This window comes from Melospiza melodia, chromosome 12 (genome assembly GCF_035770615.1).
Source record: "Melospiza melodia melodia isolate bMelMel2 chromosome 12, bMelMel2.pri, whole genome shotgun sequence".
In the NCBI taxonomy this organism is placed as follows: domain Eukaryota; kingdom Metazoa; phylum Chordata; class Aves; order Passeriformes; family Passerellidae; genus Melospiza; species Melospiza melodia.
In genome coordinates, this window is record NC_086205.1 from 7136557 (window position 1) to 7152838 (window position 16282).

The window sequence follows — 16282 nt, forward strand, 5'->3', positions numbered from 1 at the left end:
CCAAAATCCAAATAAAACAGTCACTTCTGTACATGCCTATTAACCAGCAGCTGCCTCTAAAAATTGCCTGTTTTCCTGCACTGTGGCAAGATCCTCATTTTGGGTTTGTTTTTGTTTCCATCATCAAAAAAAACCCTGAAGAATCTTCAAATCATCTCTGAAGGACAGTTTTAAAATACCAACCTATGCAACATATCTGTGGTATGCTTTGAAGAATAAATACCTCTGCCTGCCTTTGGAAGAGGGAATGGGTATCCAACCAAATGGAAATAGCAGTTTCCAAACTTCTTGTGAAGACAAGCTTATTTGCTGACTTCCAGGTGTCTTCAGCAGTCCAGCAGCAAATGTTTTGCAGCAGCTTGGAGATATACAGAGACTTTAAAAGCACTTAATCCCCATCACATTTCCCTTCTTTCTTATTTTTAATCACTCTGCATGAAAATACAAAGTAATGCAGAGAAGTGTCCTGTGTCTGTGGAGGACAGCTGGTGGCAAACCTGGTGATAGCTTTAACTTTTTCCTTAAAATATGGACTGTATTCAGAAAAATACTGTAATTTTTCTGAGAAATGGAGTTGTTAGGAGAGGTAAATGCTATAGACAACAGTTAGAGCCTCAGGGCTTTTATAAACTCTTTTAGACAGGTGACTTATATATGAGACATGAATTGTAAGTTAGGAAGTGTAATGGTAAAGACACTTGAGTTGTTGCTTAACTGGTCACATTTAATTTAGCAACTTTTATTGAGGCAAAACAACAAAAGTTGTGAAATGTCCTTCCCAACTGCTGTGGATTGTGGAGGTGAAGTTCTGAGCTTCAGCTTGTGAGAGCATTTCTTAGAACATATTTAAGCAAGAATGGGAAATCCATAACACCTGACCCAAATCTTGTGATGGAAATCATCATCTCCTTCAGCCATTGGGTTTTTGGGTTCCTTCTGCCCAGTTTCCAGTCCTTTGCAGAGACAATGCAGCACTTTTACAGTTGATGCCTCCAAAATAAGCAGCTTAGTTACAAACATAACTTTATGGTCAATATTATTGCTACCAGTTTAAATATGGTCTTGATATATCATTAAAGACCTGCATTGTTTACTCAAGCATTTAACAAATACTATTATTTCTCAAAATTCTGCTAACCAAAACTTCAATGGAATACTTTTCAGTGTGAGGCAGAACTCAAGGAGGTAAAACCTCCTTTAGTCACCCATTTCTTCCAGGTTAGTTTTACTATGGTATAACTATTCTGCACAGTGCTTGCTTTTACCTTGTGTTTGAGTGGAATGTGTGTTGTCCCATGAGAAACCCACCCCCTTTGCCAGCAGCACAGGAATACAAAGCACATTGAGAACAAAATATTAGCTCACACCTCCAGTAATCTACTACAAGGTGCTCTTTTTTTTTTTTTTTTTTTGCTATATGTTACTTCCATTTTATTTCTTTCCTGTTGAATGTGTGTTCTGGCTCTTTGTGGGACTTTATTCAGGCCTGTGCAGATGATGTCATGGGGGTGTGGTGTGACATTTTGAAACAGGGCAGTGGTGTAGAGAGCTGGTGCCTTTAACTATGTTTTTAGGTGATTTGTCTGATTTCTTCCCAGAATGAACTACATTATGTAACCTAAGGAAGAGAAAGAAAATCAGCAAAGAGACAGAATTCTTTCTGCAAACTCTATAACAGGTGGTGGCATCAGGGACAAGGATGTAGATGAAGATGTAGAGAAAGGCTGTTGATATCTTTGATCTTTTAAAAAGAGGATCAGGATTCAGCTATTACATATAACTGTGCTGCCTCTGTTTCAGTCCTGTGCCTTACTCACAAGCATTCCTTTAAATGTGTCAGAACAGGGAATAAATCCAACTAAATTCTCTTAGTTTTCAAAAGATCTTGGTAAAAAGCTGCCTGTATTTTTAATGTACAGGCTTGCCAATTTGCCTTCTTGTGCCGCAGTTAGTTTGAAAAGACATCTTCAATGTTTTTCTTTAATTTTAAATTGTGCAGATCTTTTATTGGCAGTTCCAACTCTCAGGGATTTTCTATTTTTTTTTTTTAAGAAAGCAATAAGATTCTTAGTGTAGTGCCCCTTAAGTTTTTCCAAAGGAATGGTGGTGACTAGAATTCCAGTCTTCTATCTTAGGGATCCACAGGTGAGGAAGAGGTGAGGGGACCTTTGACCCTGGTACAGATGTGTTTAGATGAAGGTTTTAGGTACAGAATGAGAGTTCAGAGCTGCTGCTGTGCCCCTGTTAGTTCTCTCTGTGCTCTGTCTGACTGATAGCATAGAACTGTCATGGTTTCCTTCTGTCCCTCACTTGATTTCCAAAGCCCTGTGGCTTCTGAGGATATCTTTGCACTCTGACCTGTGTTATTTTGTTCTAGATTTCCCAGACAGACACAAAAGAGCAGAAAATTTGGTTCATAAGCAGAGTTTTTATTATAGCAAGAAAGCTGTGAGCAAAGGTTCTTTATAATTTCCTTCAGAAACATCAGATTCACTTTCTGATAGAGATGGAGAGAAAACCAGCTGCCCTCAAGGGAATGCAGCAGCTCAGACCCTCCCAGGGAGCTGTGTGGGTTAATTCAGTGCAGTGGAGCTGTCCTCACCTCCCCTGGCTGCCTCCTGAGGTGGCAGGAGAAGGTGGGACAAGGAATGTCTGTCCCTGCTCTGTCCCCTTCATTTACTTGTGGCTAGCACAAGGGGGGTGTGAAGTGTCCTGAGTCCTGGTGATGCTGCTTAACTTCCAGCATTGTTCCCTGGGGTTTGTTTTGTTTGCTTGTTACTCCGTTGATACTAAAACTCAGTTCCTGGTACTGATTTCTGATTATTTCCTGAGAACACAAGCTTTCCTTTCATGAAGGTGAGTGGTGAGAGCCAGGAGCCTTGCAGTGACCTCTGCTGTGGGAGCCATGGAAAACAGGGGGAATGACTTAGGAAAAATGCCAAGATGGAGAAGATCTTTGTTGAGTATCACATGCAAGAAAGCAGCATTTGAGGAGCTGTGGTAGAGCAGATAAAACCTGGGTGTAAACTTTGTGGTTGTATGCCCACTCCTCCAGTCTGCACCTCTGCAGGTTCTTGCACATTTGCTTTGTGCTTCCCACCCCATGGGGAGCTGGGGGCACACAGGAATGAGCATTTCTAGCCAGTGCACAGCTTTTGGTGCTGTGTTTTTCCAGTAGGAGAACCACAGACTGTCCAGGTGTGCTCTCCTGCTCTACACAGAGCAGCCAGCAGCTGTTTGCAGCTCAGCAAATGGATGTGCCAGGGCTCTTTTCCTTCCCTCCACATCTCTGTTCTGTTTTAGCAAACACAGGCAGCTGTAGGATGCATGCCAGTATTGGTGGCTTTTCCCAGTGAGCTTAGCTCTGCAGTGCTCACCTGAACCCTGAGAGAAAGCAAAATGGGTATTTTAACTGAGCAATTTAATCCCTACCTGTCCTTCTCTATGTGTGAACTTCTAACCCTTCTGATGCTTAAAGACATTTATTAAATGTAAAGCACTACATCAGAGCATTCTGGATCATCATCTATGCAGTTAATGAAACTTAATTTGCACAAAACATGGGTCATGGAATATTCTCTGACCTATCCACCACCTGGTTAAGCTTTGTTAACTTTACTAACCTGTGTTACCTATTATGTGTAGATTTGTAATTTTAAAGTATTCATTAGTGAAGTAATACATGCTGTATATTCCCAGGACTTGCCATATGTTATCTTAGGGTGGAATAGGGTGATATATCAATCTACCCTCAACTTTCACTTGAATTTCCAGTGAATTTCAGAGTTGCTGAATAATCTGGATAATACCAAGTATTGATCTCCTTTTTCCTGTGCTTATTTGTATTGTGGTCATAGGTGATTTTGTTTAAGGGATTTTTATTTTGGGTTTTTTTGGTGGCTTGGTTATGGTTTGATATTGGGTGTTTTGATTTGATTTTTTTTTGTTGGTGGTGGTAGATTTTGTCTAGTTGCAAGTCTTGGTAGGGATAAGATTTTATGAAGACACTAATAAAAGTTGTTATAATTTTATGCTTTTTTGGGGCAAACCTGTCGGTAAGTCATTCCCATGATTGTCATTTTGCAAAATGTTCTAAGCCATAATTACTCAGTACTGAATGAGTGTAATCACAGGTGTCAATGCAGTCCTTTAGCTGTCATTGCCTGTCATTTTTAGGGACTCTTCCACCTCACTTGTCACAAGGGCTGTGTGTATATGTGTGGCTGTACATATACATCCTCTGTCTGAAGATGGGGAGACCTCACAGTTCCAAACACATCAGAAAATCCTTTTCATTAATTCCCTGCCCACGGGCTCCCATAGGATCACTCCAGTGGCTGAGCTGGAGGTTTGGAAGTTCAAATTTGGACCATGATTAATTGAACCTGCTCTGTGGGAAGGTTTCCTGTACATTTTCAAAAATCAAATCATGTTCTGCAGTTGCTGGAATCCCAAAATTCCAGTTTATTGGTACGAACAGGGGTACTTGTGCCTTGGTTAGAGGGACTCCCCAGTTCCTTAGGTGCTACTCTTGCCAGGAAAAGATTGCATTCAAACAAAGAGAGCTGGAATTTTTTAATTGATCTCTTGAACTATATCTTTTATATGGGAAATGTTTATTGAATTATATGTTGGGGTTTTTGAGTATCTTTGTGTCTGTTCAGATTGCCAATTATGAACCTACAGATTTGTACTAATTCATAATTTTAATTGTTTATGCAATAAAACAAGGAAAACTTTGATATAAATGACAACATGGGCTTTTTAGCTTTATTTTCATTACCCTTACCTTTGAAATAGAATAAATATTTGTTCTCCTAGCCAAGGCATCTTATAGTTTTATTCCCAGCTTTCTCCATGCAGTTTTTGGAAATAGAGCACAGTAGGCAAACACTGGTGTGTGGGTTTCAATTTCCTGCTCTGTGCAGATCTTTTGCTTGGAATACAAATGGGACTAGAAGCTCAGATTTCTTTCTAGGAATTATATTTATTGTGGAGATCTTTTTCTTTTAAACTGGGTATATCCCTTGAACTCTCTCTTGTATATCTGTTTTTATTGTAAGATTGCCCTTTTTTTTTGCAAACTCAGCATGTGAAGGTGATTGCAGGTTTTCTAGCTGGCAGGTTCTCCTCCAGGTATCTCTGGCCAGTGTTTAGGTAATTCCTCTTCCCTGCAAACAGGGCTTTTGCAAGGTGGCAAAAGGAGGGTGATTATTTGGGATTGTTTCAGTTGTTTTATGGGCATCTCCATAAAACCAGGGCCAACCTTAGGATTGTGGTATGTGACTTCACAGGTACACAGCACTGGGCATATGCCAAGTGCTGTAAATGTGCTTTAATGTTTTACATGACCTGTACCTGTTGGAGGATAAAAAAGAGATCTTTGAATTTAAAGTCTCTTGCATCAGTTCTTTAGGCTCTCAGATAATTTTCAAGATTCTCTTATCACCCAACTATTTCTCATCTTTTTAAAGGGAAGATTTGCAGAGGGACAAGCTGCTAGTTGTGAAGTTTTGAAATAAGGAAGATAGAGAAAATATCCAGGATTTTCCTTGTAGTACATCAGCTTGTTAATGACTTCACTTTGGAAGTAATACTGTGTATTTCACTCTAGAAATAATCATTTGGTCTGTGCATGTGATGGGTTCAGCAGGGCATGGGGTGGAAGGGAGGCTCAGAGCAGGCTCCCCTTGCCCTCTGGTCAGCCTCTGCAGGGCTTTAGCCTGAAAATAATCTCTGCTTTTGAAGCACTAGTAATAACAAGGATATAATAATAAAGTTGTATCTCTAAAGATTTTCTGTCACTCCATTTGATAAGGAGCTCTTGCTGACATTTGACCTTCACATAGCTTTTGTCCATCCCATAATGCTCAGTATTATTGGGGAACTATTTTAGTTGTCTGTCTTTGAATTATTTTAAGTATCCATGCATAAAGCTTAGAGAACCTGTATTTTTTGTTTTGGCCAGCCTGTACTCTCAAATCTGGCTTTCTGGGTAGGAATTGAATTTAGACTGAAGAATGGAAATACCTGCTGAAAAAATAACTGGGAAGTGATGCCAAAAACTTGTTATCTTATTATTCTGCTTGTTATCTCAGTGAAAATCAAATGGAGCCTACTTCTACATGACCAGTATTACCCAGTAGCTGTGGAGGATATCCCTCAACATTCTCACCAGATTCTCTAGCTGTGCTCTTGAATACTACAGAGCTTTTACAATGTTTTATTGATTGGTTTTTATTTTTTATTTCCATTAGGTGTATACTGGGCTTTATGAAACTGAGGGTTTGTTTGCTTAAGGGCACATTTGTAACTGTGTAGTGTAACTAAGAAGTATTAGCATACTTGAAGATCTTTGAGTATGTGGAATATTACACTGAGCTGATGCATTTTTGGATGTTGCCTTAAGTGCATTTGTGTGTGATGCAGAGGCAGAAATTTGCTGTGTACAGGATGCAGCCATGTCTGACTGTGTGGGGTACCACTCTGAATTCCCACATCAATGCATGGAGGGCTGTGCTCCCAGCATTTACAGACACCAATCTGGGATGTCTGTGTGACTTGTAGAGAACAAATTTCCACTTCATGCAGAACACTGAAACACCCCTGTGAAAGAGTAATCCCTTTTAATATAACTGGAGGATGCTGCCTGTGGGGAAGGGAAGACCTCAGAGCACCAAGGTTTGATGTCAGAGGGAATCATTCACATGTTTTGATCTTCACATCAATATTTCCACCTAATTAGGAGTTTTCTACATTGAGCAGCAGTTGAAGTGGCTTCTCCCTTTACCATCCTTCTCTGTGAGAATGAGGAATTGCTGTACATCCTACCTGCTTGCCTGGAGTCCTCTGTGCTGCTCTGGTGGAGAAGACTTGGCTTGTGAGAATGAAAATTTCAGTCCTCACCTGTAATATCATCTGCCATCACACTGAGCTCAGATCAAATATTTAATTAAAGAAATGTTAGCCAAAAAGCTAACTTGAGCTGCTCTGTGACTTCTTATAGCCTCTTCCAGGGAATAAAAAAAAAAAAAAGGAAAGTTACAGGACAAGAGGGAATGGCCTTAAGTTGAAGAAGGGAAGTTTTAGATGGAGTAAATTCTTCCTTGTGAGGGTGAAGAGCCCCTGGCATAGCTGCCCAGAGAAGCTGTGACTGTCCCTGGATCCCTAGAAGTGTCCAAGGCCAGGTTGAACAGGGTTTGGAGCACCCTGGTGTAGTGGAAGGAGTCCCTGCCCATGGCACAGGGTGGGACTGGGTGGGCTTTAAGGTCCCTTTTCACTCAAACCATTCTAAGATTCTGTGAATGTGCCTCATTTCCATCAGGCACTCTGGCTTTGGGGAGGAGTTCTTGCTTTCAGATTCAATATTTGCAATTAATTTCCTGGCCATCTTCTGTTGGAGGAGATAAAAGGTAGAACAACCCAAGTGAAAAAGCAGGGTGGTTTATAGCAAGTTCTATTCCATTTGTTCCCTCTGTGTCTGAGCTTTCAGGCTGTCTGGAAGCAGTTCAAGTTACAGATTCTGGAATTTGTTGCTACTTCATGTTAAATTCCAAGAATTTAAAGAAGCTCCTCACCCCTGCAAACTCATTTGTTTGGAAGCTGGATTTTTCAGCATTCCTGGCATGTAAAAGCAAACTTGAATCCTGTGCCTGGATAGGTGAAACAAGTGTTGCTTTCCTGGGGTGAAGGGCCAAAATGCTTAGGGAGAAACAAAATCTCCTCCAGAAGTGGTGCTGGTCTAGTGTACAAATAGTTAACTCAGCAGCCTGGATGATCTGAATCTCTTCCAGGTGACCGAGTGCAGCTCTGTTTAGCTTCCTGCCTTTGTCCATGTGGAGTCACAGGCTGGGGCTGCCTCGCCCTGGGTGTGCTCTCCAAGCCTGAGCAGCTGGGAGGGAGTCGAGAGCTCCCAGCTCCTCCTGCAGCACCCATGACACTGTGGGGGGATCCTGGATACCTGTGAGGGCTGCCTTTTTAAAAATTTTAAGATATTGTGATGATTTCTAAGTAGTTTGGGAAATGGTGATTTGGCAGTTTGGGGTTGGCTGTTGATTTCCCCGTTTGTCTTCGGGTGGGTGGTTCAGCACTCGTGACACAACAAATCCTGCTGGGGAGGCTTGGGAGGGTGTTTCAGTTTTCCTTGCTTAAGTGCTGATACCTGTTTGGTTGCCTGATCTGAGAAAACTCATTTGTGTATCACAGGGAAGATCAGAAAAACAGTATGTGAGATTAGGAGGAATTCTGTGGGTGTAGTGTGTCTGTCACCTTCCTTTGGTCCAAAAAAGCTGATCTTGTATGGTCGTTTTCACCCCCATGGTGGGGTCTACAGGCTGAAAAGAGGAGGCTTAAATTCACTGTGATGTGTCAGAAATCTCTAAAGGGTCCACAAAATAGTAATAATAATTTTAAAAAATTATGGTTAATAACCTAAAGCAAAGTGGTACCTGTTGCTTCTAACAGGTTTAGCTGTGGATTGAGTCCATCCAGTTAATACTCAGTGCTACAAAATTGTTTTCTATGAGGTTATATAATACCCTAATTTCTGAATGTATTTCTAGCATACTTTGTCTTCTGGAGTGGCAAGTCATGGAATAATTCATCCTAGCTTTTCCCTGTGTTGAAAAGTAACTCTTATATTGAAAAGCAAAAATTAAAAGCTGTATTGCAGTCCCTGCAGTATAACCCTGTGTTGTGAATTGTGCTACTACTTTTCTGTGACAATAAGCAATTTATCCTTCCCTTTACTGTGGTTTTGCTGTGTCTGTCCTTACTGCACTGTGGGATGGAGGGAACACTCCCTTTACTTTAAGATACACACTGAAGTCTTTGGATTTATATGCCTTTTTGCTTTTTTACCTTTTTAAAAATAATATGAGATTACAATGCTGGTTTGCTGTAACAGTGGATAATCACGTGATTTGCACTATCTTTGAAATAATTTTCTCTCCTTTTCCGCTCCATTTTCTTGTTGTTTTCCCACCCAGGCCTCCCTGTGGACCATGGCCAGCTGTCCTCCCTTGTGCTGAAGAGTCCCCTGGGTTTGAGCCCAGGCTTTCAGGTGACTGCAGCCACCCAGGGCTCATCCCCTCTGCTCAGCCCTGTGCTCAGCGATGCTGGTGGCGCCAGGATAGAGGAGGATGATGAAATGAAAAGGAAGGTAAGAGCACAGAGCTGGGCAGTGATGGTGCCATGTGGGAGCTGTGCTGGGCACTGCAGGTGCCAGTGAGGAGCTGTGCTTGCTTGCTGAATGCAGATTGTGCTTTATTCTGTGGTGGCTGGGGCAGAACTCCAGTGCTGAGGGTTGGTTGGATGTGTTGAGCTGTTGTGGCAGGAGTCCCCTCTGCCCTCCTGGCATCTTGTGTCTTCTTGGCATGGCCATTGGGAGCACCTCCCTCTGTTTTAGTAGGAGCAGTGTATCAGGGAATTGTGTTCAAAACCACCTTTTGTACCCCAGAATGGAAATGAGTTCAGGTTGGATATTAGAGAAAGTTTCTTTATCCCGAGGCTGATCCCTGTAGCAGATTCCCTAGGGAAGTGATCACAACACCAAACCTAACAAAGATCAAGGAATATCTGGATGATGCCTCCATTCATATGGTTTATTTTCAGGTGGATCTGCAAGGAGTGGGGAGCTGGACACAATGATCCTGAGACCCTTATTTGTTAATGTATAAGGAGTTTGTTTGCTGGGTTCCTTCCTTTCCATGCAGTCTCATCGCTGTCTCGTTGCTCCATCTCACCATACATTGTTCCTCCAGGCCATGCTTTCTGATCATAACAGGACCTTTAGAGGGGTCCTGTGGTGTTCCCTTTGAGCTGTGGAGGACCTGAGCTCAGTGTGAACTCTCTCACATCCATTTCATCATGGGCTTGCTCAGCAGAGCTGGCTGTGTTGTTGAAGTTCCTCTCCATGGCTGACCCTTCTGTCTGGAGAGAGGTGGACAGTGCTCTGGCCTTGCAGAAGCTTGAGGTTCATTTTCTGGAAAGAGAGGGACAAAAATGCCCCTGACTTTTGCAGGTGCAGTGAGTCTCAAACCAGGAACAGCTTTGGGTCTTCAAGATGTGCTTATGTCTGGGTGCTGCTCCATCCCTGGGCTTTTCTTTCTGCCTGGTGAAAGAACCTTTCAACCACTGAGCACTGGTTGCTTTAACCAGGGACTCCTCCACATGATGTGGGGTTTTCCTCACCCTCATGCAGAGCTCAGGATTTGCTGCATTTCTTCCAAAGGATAAAGAAGTCCACAGCAGAGTTCCATGACCATTTTTCTGGAAGACTCTCTGCTCTCCTTGCCTTGCTTGCAGAGAGGTTTGTTGGCTCTGGTGCTTGAGAAGGATCCAGGACCTTCCATTACAGTGCAAGGAAGGCTCCACTGTCCAAACTCAGTTCTGTATGGAGTCTGTGGCCACACTGGCATCTGCAGTTTTCCACACAGCCACAGAGAAGGAACAACAACCTTATGTGGTCTTTGCTTCTGCTCTCCTGCTTGCCCCATCCAGTGTTCTGGTTGTCTTACCTCTGGCAGGACCAGGATCCTCAGGCAGAAAGGTCACAGGCCCTGCTCTTCGGTTTCTTTACCCCATTCTTGGGCACCTCCAGGCACTTTTGTGATGCTGTTGAGAAACACCCATGGTGTGGACGTGCTGTGAGTGCTTGCCAGAGAGAGGAAGGTTTAACCAGTGACTGGGAGCTGAGCTGCACACAGCCCACCCCACTGGCAGCTTCCCTGTCTCATTTAGACTTTCTGAGTGGAGTTTATAGCTTTGGCTGATCACTCTACTGTTAGTTTCCATAGTTATTTTAAAAATAACTCTTCTCATTTGTCCTTATGGCTTGGAAATAATGAGCAGAGACTGTGTTAGCTGACTTAAATGTGAAGCCCAACTTTCTGCCACATTCTGCATGGTCTGGTGTTTTGGCAGCTTGTGTTCTCCTTCAGGCTGAAACTAATTTATGAAAATGAGACTCCTTAGAAGAGAACTTCTTTTTCTTGTATTGGTCTTAAGCTTGATCAACTGCTGAGTATTCCAAGGCTTTGATGTCTATTCAGAGACGTTGTAAGTGAAACAGACACAAGAGGAAACCAGTGTGAAATTGGTTACATTTCACAGGAGCTTTGCAGCTTTGTTGTACAAGAAAAATGCAATCTTGCAATATCTCACTGACTAGAGCTCTGTTTTGAAGGTGATGCTGCTGTAGTGGTTAATCAGGGCAGGTTCTGCAAACTCTCCAGCCCTCACGATGTGTGCTGTCTGCTCTTTGCAGCCATGGTGCTGCTGGTCCAGTACTGACACCTTTAGAAACATGAGGGTTTCTTTTTTTCCTTTCTTTTTAAATCACTGTGCTTTTCCTTCATCTCACTGATAGATTTCTCCCTGTTCCTTCTCTAAAGGAGGCTGGTTGTAGCAACCCACTTAAAGAAGGACATTGAAACTGGGCTTTTTGGGGGAGTTCCCCCACTCAGAGTTATTTTAACACTTCTGAAGCCTGGTGTTTGAAGTGAAAAATTAAACATTTTTGGCCACTGCAAGTTCAGAGTAGAGCTCTTCACAAGATGGGTTTGCTGTATCTGGTGAGTGCTGAAGGTTTCCAGGTGGGATTGTTTGTACATTATATGGTGAAACATCATTTTTTCCAAGTGGGGATCTTTGCCTGGATGCCTGCTATGGCTGTAGAAACATTTTCTTTGGACTCTAGAAGGAGACTGCCACCTCAGAGAGTTCTTGTGTTTGGCTTTTGAGGCATGAGCTGATTTCCTTTCCCCTTGCAGAGCCTGAGGAGTGGTGAGGGTGTTTGGCAGGGCCCCTGTGCTCTGTGAGAGCCTTTCCACTCCTCTGGTGCAGGGTCTGCCCAGCAGCTGCTGCCAGCACTCTGCACAAGGGATGCACTTAGGAACTGCTGCAAGACTGAAAAAAAGCAAATTAAGCGCACTAAATTCCACCAGGGAGCAGTTTGGAAAGAGCAGGAACTTCTGAGAATTAACAGGAAGGGCTGATGTGCTGGGGAGGGAGAAAGGAACAGAAGGTGCCTGGGAAAAATAAAAGCCCTCTTGTGCCCCAGGTTAGCACAAAGTCAGCTGGAGAGGGAGGCAGAAACCTCAGAAGTGTTCAGAGGTGGAGAAAAACATGATCCATGCAGGCTATGAGAAGTGACAGGTTATGACCATGGTGTGGTTTAGTTTTTAAGGAAGTTCCCCCATCACTACCTGCCTGTGTGGAAGCCATGCTCCCATTTCACACACCTGCATGCCCTGTAACATTTGAAAGAATTTCAGTAAGATCCTGTACATAATCCAGAAGGGGAGGTACCCAGAGCTGTGTGAGAACATCCCTGAGAGCAGAAACTCTCCTGTCTGTAAGGAACTGAGACTGAGAAGTGAGATGGTGAAACTGTGTCACCTTAGGCTCCAGGGAGGCCAGGAAAATGATGATGTTTCCTTTGGGAAGAGGCTGCTTATGGAGGATGCCCACTGAGGTTCCACAGCATATGAGGCTGCAGTCAGGTAAATAGGCCAGGGAAAAAAGCCAAGATCAGGTAGGACTTTGCCTGTAAGACAGGTAGATTGAAGGAGATGGCTGTGGAATGAGTAGGAGCGTGTTCTCTGCTTCCTCCAGGGAGTGGGCTAACATGTGGAACTGCAATAGCTAGCATAAAACAACCTGAAAAGAGATTAGACAGTGTCTCAAAATTAATTATTTGAGGATACACTCCTCTAGAGATTCTCTGGACTCAACAGAGAGGTTACTGAGCACCCAGGAGAATGTGTCCTCCATGGGTAACCCTGAGCTGGAGGATTGGGAAACACTCAGTAGCTGTGCTGACAGCACTGGAGGCATCTCAAAGTGACTCTATAAAGAGAAGTTTTGATTAGCTCAGAACATACAAGGAAACAGAAGAAAGAATTTTCAAAGCAGTGTTTCCCTCAGGAGGGGCAGAGATGGAGGAGACCAAATTTTGACCTAAGTTAGTGGCATTTGGCACAGAACTACAGCACAGCATAGTGAGCTAAGGAGTCAAAGCAGTCCCTTACCTTGAAGAGTGACTAATTCCTTAATATTTCACGATTTTTAGTAATGTATGTTTTCAGGCTAGTTCTGATTTTCTGCTGTAGCTGCACAACCTCTCTTGCCACCATTTCATTCCTTTGTTTTTCCATATCCATTCTGTCTTCTCTTTAAAGAGCAGCCCAGAGCAATCATTCAGGCAACAACTGCTGTGGTTTGATTTTCTTTTTTTATCTAATTAATATGGCCTTCAAAGGAGTAGCTTGAGTAAAAGCTGTAAGTGGAAATAAGGAATTTTGGAAAAGGACTGCTTGCAAATCTGTTGGGCTGTTTTTGGTGGTTAGAGAAGGGTTTAAAATCTAGGAATATTGGATTAAGTGTTCCATATTTCTGTAAAATGCTCCCTTGATTTGAGATGGAAGTTCCTGTAATGGAGGTGTCCAAAGCCAGGTTGGACAGGGCTTGGAGCACCCTGGTGTAGTGGAAAGTCTCTGCCCATGGCAGGGGGTAGAATGAGATAAGCTTTAAGGTCCCATCTAACCTAAACCATCTGTGATTCTAAGATAATTGACATATAATTGGCATTTTTTTAATACTCTAACAATATAAAGAATATTTAATAGTAAAGTCAGCATTTGGGAATGTGATGCTGAACAAAGAGATGTCAGTAATGAGGTGCTCCATTTGCACACAGCAAGAGGAAGTGGATGTGAGGTTTGAGCTGATGCCCAGAGGAAATGGAGGTTTGTGTTTCAGTTCTCACTGGTGTCTGTGTGTCCTTCCAGCGCTGCCCCACAGACAAGGCATACTTCATAGCAAAGGAGATCCTGGCCACAGAACGCACCTATTTAAAGGACCTGGAGGTCATTACAGTGGTAAGTGCCTTTGACTTTATTTCTTTTCCCTTTTTATGACAGATTTGTGGTTGTTAGATTGGAAAAACTTGGAATTTCTTCTTGTGATGTAGCATAATCCATGAGCCAAGCAGCTGTCCCCTTCCTTGTTGCATAGCTCCTTCCCTGGACTTCAGCAGCTGCATCCTGTGCCATTCTGATGACCTAGGCAAACTTTTGCTCTGAAAACTGTCAACAAGGAAAGCCTAAAAACATTTTACAGGAGTCCCTTACCTTGTTAATATTACATGATTTTTAGTAATCTGTGTTTTCAGGCTAACTCTGATTTTGTGTTGCAACTGCACAACACTGTTTCAGTGATACCTGCCAGCTCTGCTTATAACCTGGCTGTCTTCTCTTTTTTTTGGTTTTCCTTGGGAAGTTTTTAGCCTTGGAAAGCTTTTAGCCTTGTGCCTGTGGGTCTGTGAGCAGATGGCAGTTGCAAAGGGCATCAAACCCATGGGGGTTTGAAGAGTTTCTTCTTGTTTTGCTGCTTCTGTTTCTTCCTCCTCCTTTCACTCAGAATAGACAAGTGAGTCCCAGTTTGGAGGGCAGCATGAATTTCTAGTTCATGTGCTTCTAAAAGAGCTTTTTTTGTTCATGAGCTCAGTGTTTGAGCATTGTGACTGTTGCCTTCCTATAAGCTGTTGTTTTAATTTCATTAAAGAAAAGCTTGATTCCCTCAATGCTTCATGGCCTCAGTGGAGGTGTTCTCTGCAAGCTCATTGAGCACCATCTCACTCCAATTCCTCCTACAGGCTTCCCAGCACTTCTCCTAAAAGAAGGGGGAAAAATCTCAGAGGATTTTTGTAATACCCCCATCCCTGCCAGAAGCACTAAAGTGTGGAATGTGACCTCAACGAGATCTTCAGCTGAGTGACTGGCACAGGCTCCAGGCAGTTTTGAGAGCAGTTTTATCTGCGTGGAAGTGGCAGCAGCTGGGGCAGCCACTGGGTAACTGACTGTCACTCAGCTGTCCCCAACCATCCCATCATTGCATTCAGAAACCAGCTGGTGCCCACAGCCAACCATGGCCCTCATCTTCCTCATATTTGGCACAGAAAAAAAATCCCTTCTTTCCATTTTTCACAAATTACGTCTTTCCTAAATACTACTACTTCCTCCCTGCTTTTTCCCTGTGCATACTCTCTCCTCTCCCATCACTTCAGGAGCAGGAATTTTCATGCTAACAATGAATTTCTGAAGCAGAGACATTGATGAGAATTTCTGGTTTTGTGGCAGTGGTTCCGCAGTGCTGTGATCAAGGAGAATGCCATGCCCGAGGGCCTGATGACCCTGCTCTTCTCCAACATTGACCCCATCTATGAGTTCCACAGAGGCTTTCTCAAGGAGATTGAACAGAGGCTCTCCCTCTGGTAAGTGACATGGGGGACCTTTTTATACATCCTTACATCCAAACCAGACTGCAATTGGTATTTCTGCATCAACAGAAGCAAGGAGAAATCTTTTATGAAATTAAAGCCATGAAAAAAGTACAAACCATGTTGCACAAAGGCCATTTTCTAATCTTTGCTTTGTATATAATATCTTGTAGTTGTATGACTTGTGCACCAGACTGAGGGTTTTGTAATCACAGAATCATTTAGCTTGGAAAACACCTTTAAGATCATCAATTGTTGATATAATCTGATAGTGCTTATTAAGCCTTAGAAAAAAGAAGGAACACATGATCAAAAAGATGATGCATGTGTTTTTTCCCCACCTTTAATGAAATCTCCAGGTGAAAATCTAGGAAACATTTTTGTGATTAAGATGGGAGTTTAGTTCTTGCAATGCAGTTTATTTCACACATGATGTTTTTAAACTTTGCATTATTTTCTCCTGACCTGCCATGTTATATATTACAGTATAACTTCCTTTCAAAAGGAGGTGATCTACGTAAACAAAGTGTGAACAAAAATAAATTCACAAAATCAGGTGGGGTCGTGTTATGATGTTTATGTGGAGGTCTGGAATGTAAAACTCTCAAATAGACTTTCACACAAGCTCCTTTCTAGTCCTTTCTCAGTTTTTTAAGCATGTCTTTGTGTTTGCTGTTTTGTGCAGCATCCATATTTAACGTACCAAGTTCTCAATCTGAGCAGTGAAATCAGAATGTCAAATGCCTATAGATTTTTGTGAATTTCAAGGGAAGATGGAGGGAGAAAACAGGAACTTCTTGATCCCCCATGCATGTTTCCTTCTCCTTTTCTCCTCATGTGTGTTCCAGGGAAGGCAGGAGCAATGCTCACGTGAAGGGGGATTTCCAGCGCATTGGGGATGTCATGCTCAGGAACATGCATGCTCTCAAGGTAACACAGGCTGCAAGACCTGGAATTTTGGGATTATTGAGGTGTTCTGTTTGGTTTTGTTTTGTCAAGGAT

At 42.7% G+C, this 16282-nt stretch overlaps 1 protein-coding gene across 3 annotated transcripts in view; it reads left to right on the forward strand.

The window, feature by feature from the left end:
* FARP2 (FERM, ARH/RhoGEF and pleckstrin domain protein 2) overlaps positions 1–16282 on the forward strand; it is a 76901-nt gene that overhangs the window by 43881 nt on the left and 16738 nt on the right. For all 3 annotated transcript variants that reach the window (XR_010029148.1, XR_010029149.1, XM_063166599.1), the window contains exons 14-17: positions 8988–9160; positions 13791–13880; positions 15141–15274; positions 16129–16210. Coding sequence is in view for 1 of the 3 variants with exons in the window: in XM_063166599.1 (XP_063022669.1) it covers positions 8988–9160; positions 13791–13880; positions 15141–15274; positions 16129–16210 (479 nt within the window). In the remaining 2 variants the exon portion in view is untranslated. The remainder of the gene's footprint in view (positions 1–8987; positions 9161–13790; positions 13881–15140; positions 15275–16128; positions 16211–16282) is intronic.